The sequence below is a fragment of the Vanessa atalanta genome, chromosome 6, assembly GCF_905147765.1.
Source record: "Vanessa atalanta chromosome 6, ilVanAtal1.2, whole genome shotgun sequence".
Classification (NCBI taxonomy): domain Eukaryota; kingdom Metazoa; phylum Arthropoda; class Insecta; order Lepidoptera; family Nymphalidae; genus Vanessa; species Vanessa atalanta.
In genome coordinates, this window is record NC_061876.1 from 12,176,061 (window position 1) to 12,194,274 (window position 18,214).

Genomic DNA, 18,214 nt, shown 5'->3' on the forward strand with positions numbered 1-18,214 from the left:
ACATTTCAACTTTAAAGGGGGATAATTCTAAAATTAAAATTTCAAACTATGTCGCTCAGCGTGTTGTGGCAGTGGGCTGGTCAAGTATGTTGAAAGACCGATGGCCGTTGGAGCAGACAAGTTCTAGAGTAAACACCGCGGATCGGTAAACGTCACGCAGGGCGCCTTGAACCTGACCAATGAACTGAAGGTGGCGGGACTCGACTGGATGGATAAGACGGTGAACTGGGAGCTTTGACGAGCTTTGTGAGATGCCTTTGTCCAACAGTGGTTTGTAATTGGCTACTGACGATGATGAAATTTTAGATAAAGAGTATGTTACAACTCTCACTACTGTAAATTACTCCAATTATCACGACACACTTCTTGACGAGATTCTCTATCAGCACCGAGAACGAAATAATATCCTGATGATGATGAACATCAGGACACAATAAAATATAAACTCATTTATTTGAGTTTATATTTCACTTGAGAGTCTGATCGGACTCTTTCATCAACTCTCGGATCAAAGCTCAATAGGACTTAAATATTTTTCTATTGGATGATAATCAGAATGTTTTGCATTTGATGACAAAGAATTGAAAATATTAAGGTATTAAAGAGATAGAGGGATGACCAGTTTCCGCATTTTACTAGAGTATTTTTAATTAAATGCGTTGTACTTTTTTTGATGATGTCTATAAAATATTTACAGATTTCCTATTTTTTTTTTTCTTTTTGATCAATGTCAAATGAAAACAGGCAATTTAATTAAGAAAAACCGACGGAAAAGCGGTTATATTAACGATCATATTATGTTTTTCTATCTTTATAATAGATATAGTTAAACGAATTCCAATACAACACACAAAGTCCAAGAATAGTTTGACTTACTTTGTGTTTTGGTTACGAGAGAGTTTGTGTAATTACAGACAGAAAGGGTACATCAAATCTTAGGTTATTGTTAGCCACACATTGATTGGTTTACATAACGTACAGTATCAATGTCTATGAATTACCAGATGAGACCTATTCGCCCTTCAACTTTTCTGATGAAATGGGAACAAATCAAAGAAAGAAGAAAAGTCTAAGGTCAAATTAAATATTTCTATCAAGCGACTGCCGTATACTTTTAATACCGGTTCTATTTTATCGTGTCAAATAATGAGCCGAAGTCCTGGGTTCATTGTAATGAACCCTCAATTCTCGGCGTTAATACGTGCGTCATATGTTAATCGTTTAACAGTTTCCGGTGTCTGAGGTTCAGATTTAGAAGCAACCTTTAAGGGAGGAGCTGGTTCGCCTTGCAACTGCGTCAGAGCACATCGAACGGCAGACAACATTTCAGGCGTAGATTTTCTACCACGAGGTGCGTGCGGGCGATGTTGTCTCGACATGCGTTCTGTGGTTACGGTACCTTCTAACAAATTAGAAAACTATTAAGTTATCACAGTCTAGTCATATTTACGGGTGAAACCAATATTCCCAAAATAACAAATAACATATTCTATATGATTTCCTAATAACTCTTCTACCTCATGCACTACAAGCAGTCTTGAAGTATATAATCGTATCTTTATTATAATATAAAAACATTCTGCTTTACTATATACACCCACTTTAATTTTACATGTAGAGTAGATACGATAGAAACTTCATTGAACCCCTACTTTTTCATGTATCCCTAATGAATAGTAGATTCTTTAAAATACAGTCAGTTAAATGTTAAAGTTTATTTGTTTTTACTACTATTTTTTATGTAGTTTTTACTACTTCTAATCATTGGTATAGGCAAAAACAAATTATGTTTAATTAACTTTGTATAGAAGTTGACTCCATAATTTGATGTCTAGTAATTTATGATTTGTTGTAACTTACGGTTAACTCTTGGCCTCTCTCTCTCCATTCTGTCTTCGAATTTCTCACAGCAGCTGCAAAAATAGCACGGGATACCAGGAACACCGCAACAAAGAGCGCCCCACATCCACTTGTTCAAAGTGGAACCAGCTCGCGACCAGACTGTTGGTCTATCGTCATCGTATACGAAGTCGCGATTCATGCTACGTAAAACTACATTTTAAGCACTGAACGATTTCTTTTTCTTCATAAGCTGTCTACAACTATATCTTGATGGTATTGCAATTTTTTTTTTAATTACGCAATGTTTGTTAATGGGTTAAGGTTGTCAACAAATTGTTTTGACTGTAGATGACATTAAATAAAGTGATGATTTATTGCTGATATAAATACTTTTTGGCGTTACAAGTTAAAATTTTATATTTGAAGTTGCTTTTTAAAGGCATCATCATTTCATTTCATCATTTATGACAATCCTTATTAATATTATTAATAAGGATATTCTCTACACTTTGATGTTTGAATGATGGCAACGGTCCTTAAGTTTTGACAATTACGCATAGTCATATATTGTAAGCAATATATATTTTTTCATTAATTAATTTAATTTTGCGTGTCAAGCGGCTGAGTAAGTGACTCAAGTTCTTTTAGGTTAAGAATGGAACTATTTAATAGTCCACAGCTAACCATAGTTGTTGCCTTTAAATTAAAATAACAATATTCATATATTCAAACAATTATTATATTATTATAACCATAGCGAATACTTATACACGAATCAAGTTTTTGTTCTAATATCGATTAACTTTATATTTAACTCCATATTGTCTATGATTTAATTTAGTAAAATAAACGCGAGAATTTAGACGAATTAAAATATAGCGACTATATTATATTATATTATGATAATATAGTTTGTTTTTCGATTTGAAAATCTCAGCGTCAGTCGACAGCTACTATACAACAAGTGCTAACTAGTCTCGACTAATAAAATTAATGGCCGTACGCTTCTAGGCCTGTTCTGATTTTTCTCTTTGACAAATAAAGACGACGTTGCTTAAGTAATCATACCCCAACCAAAATATCTGGGTAGTCATTAATTTTAAAGCATTTACTTGAAAATATTTGACAAATGCAACGCTAATCCAATACATAGGTATAATATATCAATTAAAGTTGCAACTTAAATCGATAGTTATGCTTAAGCTGCAACGTTCTTAACAAAATTAGCACCGTAATTATCAAGTTAATATAACATCATTTTTTTTCTAAAATATGCACGAATTAACTGCCAACTTCCAGTTCGACAATGGCGTATCTAAACGTTTAATACGTCACGCTCCTCAATCACGAGACCTTGGCTGCTCACGACGACCTAATGACAAACCATCTTCATATACATTCATTAAAATATACAAGAAAAAATATCTCTTACCACCTCTACTCAGTACAACAATCATTGACAGTCAGCCATTTGCAAAGCCAAGACGCCTACCGAAATCTGTTCCATTTTTAAAAAGCGCGCGTAACATTCCAATTTAGTTTTTTTCCGAAATGCATCTTAGATTGTATATATTTTTCGGCCAATTTTTGTGGCTCGTTTCCGTCCTTAATGGAAAAAGTTTTCAAGGCGTTCCTGGATATGGCAGGAACTTGTTGATCAAAGCGATACCGGCAATCGAAGATTACCAAAGTAACATTTATGAAGTGTTCATGGAACCTTATTTATACGTAAGTTGACAAATTATTTTATTTGACATACATTTATATCTTACGTCTTTCACATCTATTGCACAAAGGTTGTATTTCCTTGGAACCCAACGACCATTATATGTTTACCACCTTTCAGATACAGTGGTCATACCACTGTATCTAAAAGGGAATCAATAATATCAATCGACATTTAGTAGAATATGTTTAAAATATTACATTATCGTGAACAAATGAAAAGCTCTAATCTTATATTATTTTTACCAATACAGTTCCAATTGAATATCAAAGAATTGAATACAATATAATACTCGTAGTGATGTGTCAAAATATGATGTAAGTTTCTGTAAGAGTTCATTGCACGTTTTTTTTATCTGTTCATTAGCGCTATCCGTCCGTTTTTTTGTTTGATTTCGTCTTCTTAAAATAAAAAGTATTACATTTTAATAAGAACTGCATTTGCTTGTAATAACAGTGTTTCATTCAGGTTCAAAGCGGAAGCACTCTAATTTTGACTGTCAATGTTACTTGGCGAGGCAGAACTTCATATCTTAAATGACAGGATTTTTAGATTTGTGTTTAGTAGTACTAGTTTATGTGTTGTTTTGATCGAACTTGATGGTGCTGCGTAAGGGTGCAGGATTTCTTGTTATGTCTCGCGAGGTTAATGATTCGACCGAAATTAATGTGGGTTTCGAGAGTTATATAATTATAAACTACTAGTAGTCGTTTTGAGGGTTGATCTTCAGCTGTTAAGCATAAATAGCTTCGAAAAAAATTTCATCAAATTCGGTTGAGAAGTTTCGGTTTAGTTACTTTCGCATTATATGTAATATTGTTATAAATTTATTTAGACAGCGTATTTGGTCACCAGTCGAAACTAATTCAGGAGCTGTTTAACCAAACACTGCGAGAATTACAACAGATACAATAATTATGTTTACGTTTATTGTTTTTTTTTTCAGGAACTCGGCTCCTCTTTTCCTCTTGGAAGCGAACGTTCTGATAAACAAATAGAATTTCCTGTTGTAAGTATTAGATGATAAAGAATACTAACACATATAGTTTTGACATTGGAAATTAACATACCTTCGATTTAAGTCACAATTGTTAAATAGCACTTTAGGTTTTGTTAGTAGTCTTATCAGTGTTACCACTCTGACAGATTGGAGAGTGGGCCATAGCCATTCCTATGGACCTAATGGTACGTGGTCGCCACCGCACGTAGATCACTATCACTGGAAGAAATATTAACCAATAACCATTCCTTTCATCACTGATGGAACTTAGGAAACTAAAATGTTACGTCCCTTCTGCCTTTACACTGGCTCACCCTTCAAACCGGAACACAACAATACAAAGTATTGCTATAATACAAAGTTTAGCGGTAAATCTTATGAGTGGTTGACTGTTACCTATTCGGGCATACACAAATACCTTTCACAAAGTCCAACTACTAAATCTTGTATTCTCAAAATATCATGTTTTTTTAGTAAAAGCTTAACTTTTAAATAAAATATATAAAACGTTAGTTAGGTTATATAAAGATATATAACACTGAGGTACAGATGATTTACAATTCGAATCGAAGATAAAAAATTAAAAACAATTACATAATTACCTAAACGTGACTAGCTCATGTAGATTTGCTCATTTTAGTTTTAAGCCGTTACAAGCCTATTACATCAACCTCTACACGACCATAGAGGCTCTTCTGACGTCATATATGTATGTATACTAGCTGTACGTCCCTACTCGGCATACGTAAATATCAAACAAAGATACCCTTCCAATTGCCTTAAATGTGTTCAAAATTCTTTCATAGCGCTACAAAATACTCCTATGCAACAAATTTCAATGGTCTAGAATCTAGATCTAGAGAATCGAAATTTATTGATGACGATTTCATAAGTATATATGCATGAAAAATTTTAATGGGTCCCCATAGGTAGGATCCATTAAAGCTAATAGATAAGGTATCACTGTACATACATTTATATCAATATGAATTTTGCAAGGGATGGTTTTCGGAAAACACGGTCGGTACTGTCAGCAAGAAAACGGCAATATATGTACGTTAAACGTTTTTCATTTTTTTTTTAAATTTTTTTCTACAGCACGAAATGGGGTTAGAATATCAGAAATTATTAAAAACTTTTTAATAATTATCTAATAATAATTTTATATTCACTGTATATACTCATTCTATATATGAATTTACAAATTGAAATGTGTTCGTTTTCAAAATAAAAGCTGTATTATCAAGTATCAAATTTAGTTTTTCGTATTTATATTTTTAAGAACTAGCTTTTTTTATAGGAGCAATTTTTTTTTCTAAAGTTTTTAATAACTTTTTAAATTGACGCCATTATATATTGTAAAACATACGTATTGAATACCCATACAAAATTTGATTCAGATAATTTTGATTAATTATAAAATAACATTTAATTAAATAATTAGATATATTACTTGTTAAAACTTAGGTTCTAGTTATAAATACTGAATAATAGTGTTTTTTTTTTTTTCTAAAGTAACATGCATTTCTTCAAGCCAGATCTTTCCCCATAGCTGGGCAAACTCTTTTAGTTTAGATGTTGTGGAACTTATTCCATCACTCCACGAATACTCAGCGATGCTTGCCCGGGTTTGAACCCACAATCTTTACCAAATGAGGTCATAATATTGTTGTTTTACTACAACAATTATTTTTCAGAATTTTAATGACGCTAAATATTTATAAAAGTCCATACATTATACTTGAGTTTAATTATTTGAATACTAAAAACAATCGTGATACAAAAACTTCCTTCATTAGAACTGTTCCGAGTGTTGGAACTTCCGTGATGTAATTAATATACGGTAATTAAGGATTTATATATTTAAGGCATTTTCGTACTTTAAATATTTAATATTTTGGTACATTTATTTATGTTAACTTACAATTATTTTATAAATAATGGACTAAATGATTTCAACCAAGACAATAACCTTTACTTGGACTAGCCAGGACTAGCGTAACCAATATTCTCTAACATGCACAAGCACAGGAATTATTACCTATTCTAATCAAAGAAAATATAAGGATAAACAAACCTTACATTTACGTATTCCATGCTATTTATAATAGGTCTGCTGTTTTGTTAATAACTGTAGGGTACTGTTCTTAATTCATATCATATCTTTATTTATAATACAACACTGCTTCACTTTAATTTTACTTCTAAAGTTTCAATATCAGCATCGACGTTCAAAACGCTTTTATCGCAAATCCCTAATGAATATCAAAGGTTATTCAAGCTCTCGACCAATCATATCACGTCAATTTGATGTCAAATGTTGTTTATTTGGTTTTTGTCCTCTTGTGCTCGGAACAAGTAACACTCCCATAATCCGATATGACTGGAGAGAAATCAGATCAAACAGAACCAACGTTTACGTGCCTTACAAGGCAAAGGACTGTATAACCAGCCTTAAAAGTCATGTATGCCGAGTTTTTGATAGAAAAGCCCAATAAGAAAACTCATTCTAATTCTAAAAATTATTTGGAACAGAAAATGATGACAATATATTCTTATCATCATTAATGTACTATGCAAATTAAAACAATAGTCTACGAAGTTAAATATCTATGTATTTATTCTAAAAAAAGTCCTATATTATGCGCTCATGATATAATTCATCTAATTGAGTTGAAACTTTAACAATATTGTTCCTTATGTGGTTTTTCTTGTGTGAGTGGTATCCGATAATTGCTGTAAAAAATTTGCAAACAGGAATTGCAACGCTCGAAGGCATCTAAATAAATTATAACATTTTAGCACTATTGTTAAGTACGCTACAATGATTATAGAATGTCAGCCTAATTAGTTCGTTTTTAATAAGACTGTCTTACTGCGTTGCCTTGTTGAAAGGAGCCATTTATGTCTAGATTTCAAAATCCTTATCATAGATCAGTCACACTTTCTATTCCACGATGAACAGTGACATGTGATTTATGTATACATTATTAATATGTATTAAAATTTACCATTGCTCACTCACACAAATCGAAGAATGCTTTACATGTCCTAAAATTAAAAAACAATAATATACATAAAATCAAAACCTAGATCTAATCAAAGATAATGAGGTTACGTACGTACGTAACGTAGACAATTTTATTTCTTTTTTAATGATTTGACATATTTCTTAAAGTCCTAATACCTAATCGGTGGTAGCGTTACCTTAAATTTAATCCAGTTAAAAATCCCTATTGAAAAATCTTTATTTTGATATATAAACAATTAATTTCAAAGATAACCATCGCGTGTGAGTAATCACATCGTCTTTCCTGAGATTTAATGCCGTGTCAAGGATTCATATGATACACGTTAAATCGTGATGACCATGTTGATAGTTACTAATTATAATCTTAACAATTAAATTCCTTTTACTTACAGACTTACATAATTAACAAAGTGATTTTAATAACAGTTTACAAGTAGTTTAACCTATTGTAAGTACATCTAGATATCATAAAAACTTTATCTTCGTTTAATCTTATAATTTTATACTACAGTATTCTAGTGCGTGTTTAGTTATTGTTTTATTTATATACACGACTAATGTATCTGATATTAAAGTCGAATAGTTGTAATCAACACTTGAATAAATGTTACTAAACACCAGCTATAACTAATATAAACTATCTATTAATTTTCATAGACAATTTTTTTTTTTATTATTATTTCGGAACGACTTGATTAAATTACAAGGCAATACAATACAAAAAAAATATCTATAACGTTCAGAACATGTTTATTTTAATGTTTTACATTAATATTTATTATTATTATGTGTAATCATTTATTCGCCCGCGTTCCTATTCTTCATGAAAAAATTAAATCTCTCGAAACTTAAAATTACAAGTACCTCCACATCGCAAAAATCATTAAGTAATCCATCTACGTTTCACATTATTTAAAACGTCATACTGACCTGATTATTATTATGTTGATGAAACCAAAGTGTAAAGCTTCGTAAGTAATATCTCGCACGAAAGCCTGTATCTTTAAACGCATTTGATTTTGCATTCAATTAAATTCAAATGCTACTTTACGATTAGACAATTAAAGTATAAATATTGCAACGCAGCCTAAACATAAACTTATGGCATAAACTTTTTTCTTTATGATATCGGCGGGCGGACGAACAAATAGGTCACCTGATGATAAGTCGTCACTACCGCCCATAGACAATGGCGCTGTAAGAAATATTAACCATTCCTTACTATACCAATGCGCCACCAACCTCGGGAACTAAGATGTTATGTCCCTTGTGCCTGTAGTTACACTGGCTCACTCACCCTTCAAATCGGAACACAACAATTATACTGAGTACTGCTGTTTGGTGGTAGTATATCTGATGAGTGGGTGGTACCTACCCAGACGGGCTTGCACAAAGCCCTACCACCAAGTTAATTATTAACCAATATATTCCAATATATATTGAAATATATGTACATATAATAACAACTTCTCTTTTTTTACAGGTGCCTCAACCAGCACCTGGCTTACGAGCTATTGCGCAATTACAACCTGATGAAGAGTCAGGAGTAGGAGGCGAGTTGATATTCACTCAAATCTTACCTAACGGTCCGGTAACGATCGAAGGAAATGTGACCGGACTGTCGCCTGGTCTACACGGACTTCATGTGCATCAAGCTGGTTCTATAAAAGATAATTGCAAAGAAATCGGGCCACACTTCATAGCTTACTATGTAAGTAATTTCCTTCTGCATTTGCATCATTTTTGTGTTTAATTAGGTAGTAACTACTTATATTATATGCCGTAAGTACGCCCGAAACTTTTTTATGTAAGTTGTATGTCGGATGCCCGATGGATGGATGAATAGAAATATTAAGATATATACGAGACTTAGTGGCAAAAATACCTTTACCTTGTTCACTTAATTTTCAATCTAGTTATATAATATAAACGTTTTACATAACAATAAAACGGTTATTATGTGCCGAAAGAAAACACAGCATCGCATTATGAAGAAGCAGTGTTAACTCACCTTTATATTTTTACTTACGCCTGTGTGTTTTAAGCTGAATCACATTAACCCTTTGCCTTATTTGTATGCTCTGTCACCGCAAGGCGGGAACCGGCCTGTCAAAGTCATTGGAGTATTCACCAGGAAGAGCGTTCCTGCGATGCTGTGTTTTCTTTCGGCACATAATAACCGTTTTATTGTTATGTAAAACGTTTATATTATGTGCCTTGTGGAAAACACAGCATCGCATTATGAAGACGACGTGTTTGATATCTGCTGGTGACAAATAAACACACGCAATGTTGAGTTAAGCAGAATAATTAATGTGTTAAAAATTACATGTCTCGAACATAAGAGTAGATACTAATAAAACCTACAGTCAGTCTTATTATCTTCATTAAATAAAAAATAAATAAATAAAAGAAATAACTTTTATTAATTATTATTTGCTATCCTCCTGCAAATAAAATTCCAATATCTGACTCTATCTTATTTCTACAATATTAGGAATATACCTAATCTAGTCAATTTCTATTCAATGCAATTGTAGAAATTTGACCCAAACAAAAACAAAAGAAAAAATAATAATAATTAATTAAAACAGTCTTTATCTATTATTACAAATAATAAAAAACAACATAATAAATTCTCTGCAACAATTAAAGATAAAAAACATTAACTATAAAATTTAACATACAAAGCCTCCGAAGCAGAATCTAAATTTTAATTATATAATGCCTTATAAATCTACTTGAGATCAAAACAATCACAATGAAGTCATCACATTAAATAGTTTTAAAATTATCAAATAAATTATAATCATATTCGCGTTCCTGTGTATCAATCTCTCGGCAATAATGCTTTCTTAGAGTATTTATAGCTTTCCAATTACCTCTTTCTAAAATTTCCTCTACGGGCCTATTCTCTAGCCAAGCCAAAGAAGCTACTGCTGATCGACATGAACCAGGTGAGGCATCAATTCCTGCATCCTTCAGTACAGACCGCACCCATCCTCCTATTAAAGTCTTAGAAGCTGGCTTTGGTATACCTCTTATTGTTATGAACAGATGCTTTATATCTTCTGTCCGCCTACTTTCAGATGCTTGAATCAAAAGACGAATCCAACGAACTGGACATAAATTAATTTCTTGATTAGGTAGAAGTCTCCAACCAGATTGGCGTCTAGATCCACTATCAGTTTTAGCTTCGAATACTGGCCAAAAACAAATATCTTGTCCATCATCAGTAAAATGTTGTTTTGATATTCTTAATAAAGTTAGGTCGTGTATCCTACGCCCTGACGTTAGGAGTAAGATTGTTGCAGTTCTTCTTGCAATTTCAAATAATGAACTATTGTTGGGGTTATTTTTTAGCCACTCTATCACTTGTCTGGCATCCCAAATTGGTGGTTTAAATGATGGTGGTTTAGAATTGTTGATGGCCTTCAACACTTGTTTCACCATAAAGTTAGAAGATATTACACTATTTTGTCCACAAAATGTTGCCACTGCTGATTTATGAACCAGCATCGTGCCATAAGCTAAACCTTCTTTTAGAAAGGTGTCAGCAAGAAATTGAGCTACCTCTTCTGGTCTGGGCGATTTCGGGTCTGAGCTTCTAGCGCTACACCAAGTTATCCATCTCTTAATGGCTGGTTCATATGTGTCAAGAGTCGAACGACGCCAACTCTTTTTGAGAAGGTCTTTTTCAGCCTGCGACCATGTGGCTATCTTGTCCGCCCACCCCCAATTTTCCAAACCTTCAGAGCTAACTGGTCTATCTGTGGAGGTGGACGCCCTGTTGTCAGGTCCACTAGCGCTCTGTGCAAGTTGGGTACAATCATGGGTTGGTCCAGGGCTCGAGCCTGGAGATCTGCTTTCCAAAAGGGTTGATTCCAATCCGGAGCCACCAGTAGGTAGGTGCCTCTCGCCCTGTTGAGATGACATAGTACCCTTGGTATTAGATTTGGTGGAGGAAATATCCACCCCAACCGATAATTCCAGTCTCTTGAAAAAGCGTCTACGAATATGGCGAAACAGTCTCGTGAATCGAGAGTTACGTAGTCTGGTACTATTGCCGACCTTCTGGACGCAAAAATGTCTACGTCTGGTTTTCCCCAACGCCTGAAGATCTCCCGGGTAGCTAGAGGCAGTAGATGCCACTCGGGTATTGGGCGTCTCCTTGACAGTCTGTCTGCTATGGCGTTGTATCTGCCTGGGAGATACTGTGCAGATAGAATTATGTTCCATTTGTCTAGAAGGGTCAAGAGTTGAAACGTCAGAGACAGCAAGCCTATCGAGTGAGTGCCTCCTTCCTTGCGAATGTACGCAATAATTGTTTTGTTGTCTGTCTGTAGCAACACGTGTGAGTTCCTGAGACTCTTCGCGTGGCCTCTTACTGCAGACAATACTGCGAACATCTCTTTTTTGTTGCAATGCCATAGTTTCTGCTGAGTTGTCCAAGAGCCCGACATTGTCGTCTTGTCCAGTACTGCACCCCAACCGATGTCTGAAGCGTCGGTGGTCAGAAAATGGGATACTCCTACCGAATGAATAGGAGTTGTTAGGTCTACGGCTCCGAGCCACCAATGTAAATTTCTCATCACCCTCCGCGGGATGTCCAATTTTACTTTTGGCAGATTGCGAGGAAATTGACGTAAAAAAATCTGCAGGTGCCGACAATGAAGTCGGCCTCTCGGTATCACGAAACATGCGAAATTCAACTGCCCTAAGAGGCGCTGTAGCTCCCGAAGATTGCAAGTCTTCTTGGTTAACATACTTGTTAAGGCAGTAGAAATTGACATCTTTTTCTTGATTGGAAGTGACATGATATTTTGTTCTGTATCCCAATTGATGCCCAGAAAGTCTAGTGACCTCACAGGAGTCAGAGCTGACTTCGAGTAATTTACTTTCCATCCTAGGGACTCCAAAAGGTCCACAGCCTCCGCGGCCTGTGATGCCAATTTGGAGGGATTCTGGTGTACCAGGAGAAAATCGTCGAGGTACACCAGAATCCGCATCCCTCTCTTGCGTAGAGTCTCCGCGACCCAGCAAGTGACTGCTGAAAAAAGCCTTGGAGCTGATGATAGGCCGAAAGGCAGTGAGGTCATCTGGAGCATTTCTTGTTTGTAAAAGAGGCGCAGAAATGGTCTGTGGGAGGCAGTTATAGGCAGATGAAAGTAAGCTTGAGATATGTCTGCTTTTATCAACCAGTCGCCTGGTTGAAGGAACTCGGGTACTGTTACGTGGCTGATAAGTTGGAAATGTTTGGTTTTCACAAATCTGTTCAGCTCGCGAAGGTCGAAAATGGGTCTGAAGCCACCATCGCTCTTCTTTACTAGAAATACCCGGGAGAAGAAACCGGGAGTCAAAGAAACTGGTTTTTCCAATATTCCCAAGCTCTTCAACTCCTCGATCTGTAAAGTCATCTGCACAGATGGCTTTGTAGCATAATTCTTTGCTACTGCTGGTGAAGGGTACACTAAAGGAGGTCTTTGAACAAAGGGTATCCGAGACCCTGATATAACCTTCAGGATAAAGGGAGTTGCTCCGAGCTCCTCCCACCTTTTCCTGAAATTCTTTAATTGGCCCCCTTTGAACCCCAGTTTGGCGTCACTGTCTTGACTGATTAAAGGCACGAAAGGAAGATTTTTTACCTCTCCCCTTACCTTTGCCTCTGACCTTGAAGTCATTACCCTGAAAATTAAAGTTCCTCCGAGGAGCCTCATATTTGGGTTTCTTTGGGGCTGTGCTGGGGAATGAGTTTGAGGCTGAGTAAGAAGCCTTCCTTTTAAAGGGAGTCACTGTATTTTTGTCTGTTAAGACAAGAGAACTTAACCAATGCTGTGGCCCACCAAAATTTTGAATTAAGGTATTTAATTTAATCTGATCAAATAAGGATGTTTCTGAAGGAGGAATATTTCTAAGTGCCAACTGTATGCATTTGTTAGGAATTTCCTTAATCCACCTTTCCCTTCTAGTCTCTATACACTCAGCCCGCTTACCACATACAACTTGTAATATGTCCTCAGAATTTTTAAAAAATGGTGTTCCTTTACCAACCGCTGAGGTAATCTTTTCTACAAGAGTTGATGCTTTTAATTCTTCCGGAGATTTAAAAGCCCAATCAACTACAGACTGCAAACCAGTCCGAAGCAACTCATTGCTTTCAAATATTGCATTTGACAATGCAGCCATAACATTCTCAGTGCCCGCTAAATAATCTTTTGTTTTACTGAGGTGGCACAATTCATCATTTATTATTAAGTCAGTAAAGCCGGGTGTGGCAGAAAATGATTGTAATGTTTTACAGTATCTCACATTACGCCAGGTAGGTAAGCCAAAATTTTGAAGTAACTTTATCTTGTCAACCCTTTCCGGAAGCGCTGGTTTTATTAATTTAGTTGCATCTATATCAATTGCTACCTGGCCTAAATTAAGAACTGTCTCTTTTTCTTGTGGAAGAACTAAGAATGATTCATTTGCAATCTGATTACCTATACTCTGTGAACTAATAGGATGGTTATTTTGCGAGCCGCCGAGACTTTGCATATAAATATTCGATAAAAATCCTACCTGATTAATGAGAGCTTCTAAGCGTGGGTCTTCTTTTGAAACTCTCCTTTTAAAAGACGGTCTCTCACTCTCCGTTACTGAAGACCCTGACGACGAATCCGAGTCCGAACCGTCTTCGTTCGAAACTATTACATTCGGATTATTTTCCTTATCATTTGGAACGAAACTCTCGTTTTCATTCATTTTAATTTCAACTAAAAACTATTAAAATTAAAAAACACAAACAACTAGGCGGCGAGTAACACACGCAATGACTTTGACAGGCCGGTTCCCGCCTTGCGGTGACAGAGCATACAAATAAGGCAAAGGGTTAATGTGATTCAGCTTAAAACACACAGGCGTAAGTAAAAATATAAAGGTGAGTTAACACTGCTTCTTCATAATGCGATGCTGTGTTTTCCACAAGGCACATAATAAATCAGTACTTAAGTCGTGGTAATAAGCAGACAGAGTCACTTTCGCAGTTATAATTTTAGTACCAATATATAGTCGAAAGATTTCATTGTATGATTATAAAAAAAATCAAAATCACAAACGTTATTTACTGTACGGTATAATAGGAGTTAAGAAAGATAGTTATTTCATTTTGACGTGTCGGTTCTACGATAGTCCATATAACTTTATAGACGCAACAGCTACGGCAGATCTCAATAATAGGCTTGTTTCCACTAATAATAAATCGGATGGCTTTGAGTTTCTAATGATTAACCATGATAATTAGTAAATAAAAAAACAACTTTTCTACAAAAATAATAAAAGATTAATTATATTTTTGGAAAATAAAATCGACAAAATGAGGCATTTAATCACGTGACATTAAACACCAATCAGAGTCGCGTGACGTCACACCTCGCGAAACAAGCGCGGAACGCTACGTTGTTGCTATCAATTATCATTATGGCAGATAAACTGGGGGTACTACTTGGTTCTGGATCTTTCAGACACTCTGCGATTATTGACAAACTTTGTATTTTCAACATATATCGTCTTGGCATTCGAACTTCGTTGGTATACAACCTGGTTTCATGCGCACTTGTGTCTTTACCCATAATATGATACTCTGTATAATTAGTCATATCATTTGGCAACTAAAAAAATAAAAAGAGTTTGAATTATTACATTTTATAAAACGAAAATAATATTTTAACTCAAACAAATCATAAAATCCTATTCTAGTCCTAACATTTTATAGGTTATGTGTGATATATTATATTTGCTAAATTCATTTCTTTTACTATACATTTATAAATAGATATATCAAGTTGTATTTAATACTTACATCGAAATGATCTTCACAGAAATAAATTGTGGAATTAGTTGACAAAATAAGAGCATCTTGCATCCATGCCATTTAACCACTTTATTCGTATTTATTTATTGTTTGGTACGTATATGAATAATTTGTCTGGCGTTTTTATCGTTGTACTTTCACATTGGGGCACCATACAGTATTTATAATACGAGGAATTCATTATTTATTAAAAAACACAATTGACTGTCATACACAAACACGGCTGTTTCGCGAGGTATGACGTCATTCAAGACGCCATGACAATCTTGGCCTTTTTCGCGGTCAATTTCAAGTTCATTTCTAAAAACTCAAAATACTAACTTAAAAAACGTATTTTTCTTAAAATAGTATATTTTTGGGGTGAAATAGATGCTAAGCTATAGTTTTAAACTAATTTCCAAATTTTGTCAACTAGCCTATTGCCGAAAATAAAATTGTATTCAATAACAATAATTACAGCTCAAATGAATTTAAGCACTGTTTCCCAAGGGTCGTCATGGCGGACCACGCGATCAAATTCGTCACGTCGGCGACCTCGGCAACATCAAGGCTGAAGAAGGAGAAACACTCAAGGTCAAAATCGTGGACCACTTGATTTCTTTAGCTGGCCCACGCTCAGTGGTTGGCAGGTCGATCGCCATATCAAAGAGTGAAGATGATTACGGCCGAGCGGGCACGGAGGACAGCGCTCTGACTGGCACTTCTGGGCCAGCTATTGCTTGCGGAATTATTGGCTATTTAAACTAATCCATACAACAATTCTAAATACCAATATTTTTTTTTATTATTTTGTATAAATTAGTAAATAGTTTTTATACATTAAAAAAAAAAAACAATAAATTAAAATTAGATAGATATGATTACTTTCTATTTCATTTATTGTTTTAAGGAATTATCATGTATATATCTGATATTAATGTTACTTTGGATACACATTTTATTAAAAAAATAAATAAAAACCCATATTTTTTACTGATTTATTTCAAGCCAATATAAAAATAATAACAAAATGTTACCATATTGATAACAATAAAAAATTTAATGAGCACCTCATCGTGTTCCAAAGGTAGCCTTAACGTTGTGATGTAGACATAAATAAATAATGATAGTTTCAGAACGAACTATAATGTAATTCAAAAAAAAGACGTCGGTTTGCACCCTAAAAAAGTACACGATTTAAACAACTGTTTGCCATTTTACACAGATAAAAAAAGTTATAACACTAGTCACTTTAAAAAATCTAATTTTAGCAAAACATTATAAATAAAATTTAATAGATCTAAAAAAATTCTATTAAAAATATAGTTTATAAATGCTTATGTAAAGGAAGAATATGGATTTCATGTTTATTTGTGCTTTACAGTTCAAAAACTTAAAAGTATAATTTTATTGCACAGATAATGCTAAAATATTTCTAAAACCAACTAATGTAAATAATATGATTCGACACTACGTTGATATTATGTCGATAGCGCTGGCAACATAGCATTTATGTGTGTTAGCAACACAGATTGACATATTATTAATATAGCGTCATGTTGACTTAGAGCTAATTTATTGGAGGCCAATGGACGCGACTAAGCTATCCACCTTTGCGATGTATGCCTTCTGTGCGTCTTCCTTTGACAGACCCTTCTTTCCACTCCACGCCTCGAATTTTGCTTTACCCTTAAGGTCGAACATGCCAGGCTTATCTGAAAAACAAAAAAGCAATAAATTATGAATGACAATATTCACCAGATTCGGTTCAGTGTTAATTCCGTAACTTCAGAGTTACTATATTAGATATAGTTAAGATTAGCGATATATGCGATAATTGGGACTTAATATATTTTATTTTAGAGTTGATGCCATAAAATAATTTGGACTTATATAAATAATAAGCCGACAACATTCATAGCGTTCATATAACATGTAAGTGTATATATTTAAACTATTAGCGTTGTGTAATAATTAGAACACGTGAGAATTATGCTTCATAGCAACACTAATTAAGAATTATGGTTAGATCACTAATTTTACCCGTAGAAAATATGTTTTACATCCTACCAACAATGGTTTTTACGTATTACCTAAACGTATATCAGGGAGTATTGATTTTTAAATGATCCTTAAATATATACAAATATGAATAAAAAAAAATACTGCATAAATATTGACCGCGTGGAATGGTGGCAAGAATGCTCGCAGCATTAACCCGTTGAATCGCAAATGTTCGTATCATACATACTATGACAGATTTGTAATTTTACGATTCAAAAAACTTACAAAATTTTAAATAAAAAAATGTGTTTTGAATTTAAATAATTTAATAAAGTACAAAAGAAATTCAAGACATTCTTAAAACTAGAGGCTAGTCACCTCTGTTTGTCTATTACTATTGTCATTCGATGTACGCTGGACTTTGTATGGATACTTGGGTTTGCTTGTCGATTATGGGAGGGTGCGGTTGAGTTAAAGACAGAAGTAATGGCTCTCATGATATAATTCATCTAATTGAGTTGAAACTTTAACAATATTGTTTCTTATATGGTTTTTCTTGTGTGAGTGGTATTCGATAATTGCTGTAAAAAATTTGCAAACAGGAATTGCAACGCTCGAAGGCATCTAAATAAATTATAACATTTTAGCACTATTGTTAAGTACGCTACAATGATTATAGAATGTCAGCCTAATTAGTTCGTTTTTAATAAGACTGTCTTACTGCGTTGCCTTGTTGAAAGGAGCCATTTATGTCTAGATTTCAAAATCCTTATCATA

The 18,214-nt window shown here is 34.2% G+C and overlaps 3 protein-coding genes across 3 annotated transcripts; 1 reads left to right on the forward strand and 2 right to left on the reverse strand.

Annotated features, from left to right (window-relative positions):
* Window positions 1-829: 829 nt before the first annotated feature.
* On the reverse strand, window positions 830-2,082 carry LOC125064861. Its single transcript, XM_047672150.1, has 2 exons — window positions 1,861-2,082; window positions 830-1,402 (listed from the first exon to the last, which is right to left on the reverse strand). The coding sequence occupies exons 1-2, from the start codon at window positions 2,039-2,041 to the stop codon at window positions 1,182-1,184; spliced, it is 402 nt and encodes a 133-aa protein (XP_047528106.1). The 5' UTR covers window positions 2,042-2,082; the 3' UTR covers window positions 830-1,181.
* A 1,237-nt stretch (window positions 2,083-3,319) lies between these two features.
* On the forward strand, window positions 3,320-16,247 carry LOC125064859 (superoxide dismutase [Cu-Zn]-like). The gene is made up of 4 exons (XM_047672148.1): window positions 3,320-3,570; window positions 4,515-4,577; window positions 9,083-9,310; window positions 15,944-16,247. Exons 1-4 carry the CDS (start codon window positions 3,394-3,396, stop codon window positions 16,199-16,201), a joined length of 726 nt encoding a protein of 241 aa, XP_047528104.1. The 5' UTR covers window positions 3,320-3,393; the 3' UTR covers window positions 16,202-16,247.
* A 170-nt stretch (window positions 16,248-16,417) lies between these two features.
* LOC125064694 (acyl-CoA-binding protein homolog) lies at window positions 16,418-18,184 on the reverse strand. Its single transcript, XM_047671877.1, has 2 exons — window positions 18,159-18,184; window positions 16,418-17,219 (listed from the first exon to the last, which is right to left on the reverse strand). The coding sequence occupies exons 1-2, from the start codon at window positions 18,182-18,184 to the stop codon at window positions 17,009-17,011; spliced, it is 237 nt and encodes a 78-aa protein (XP_047527833.1). The 3' UTR covers window positions 16,418-17,008.
* Window positions 18,185-18,214: the final 30 nt, after the last annotated feature.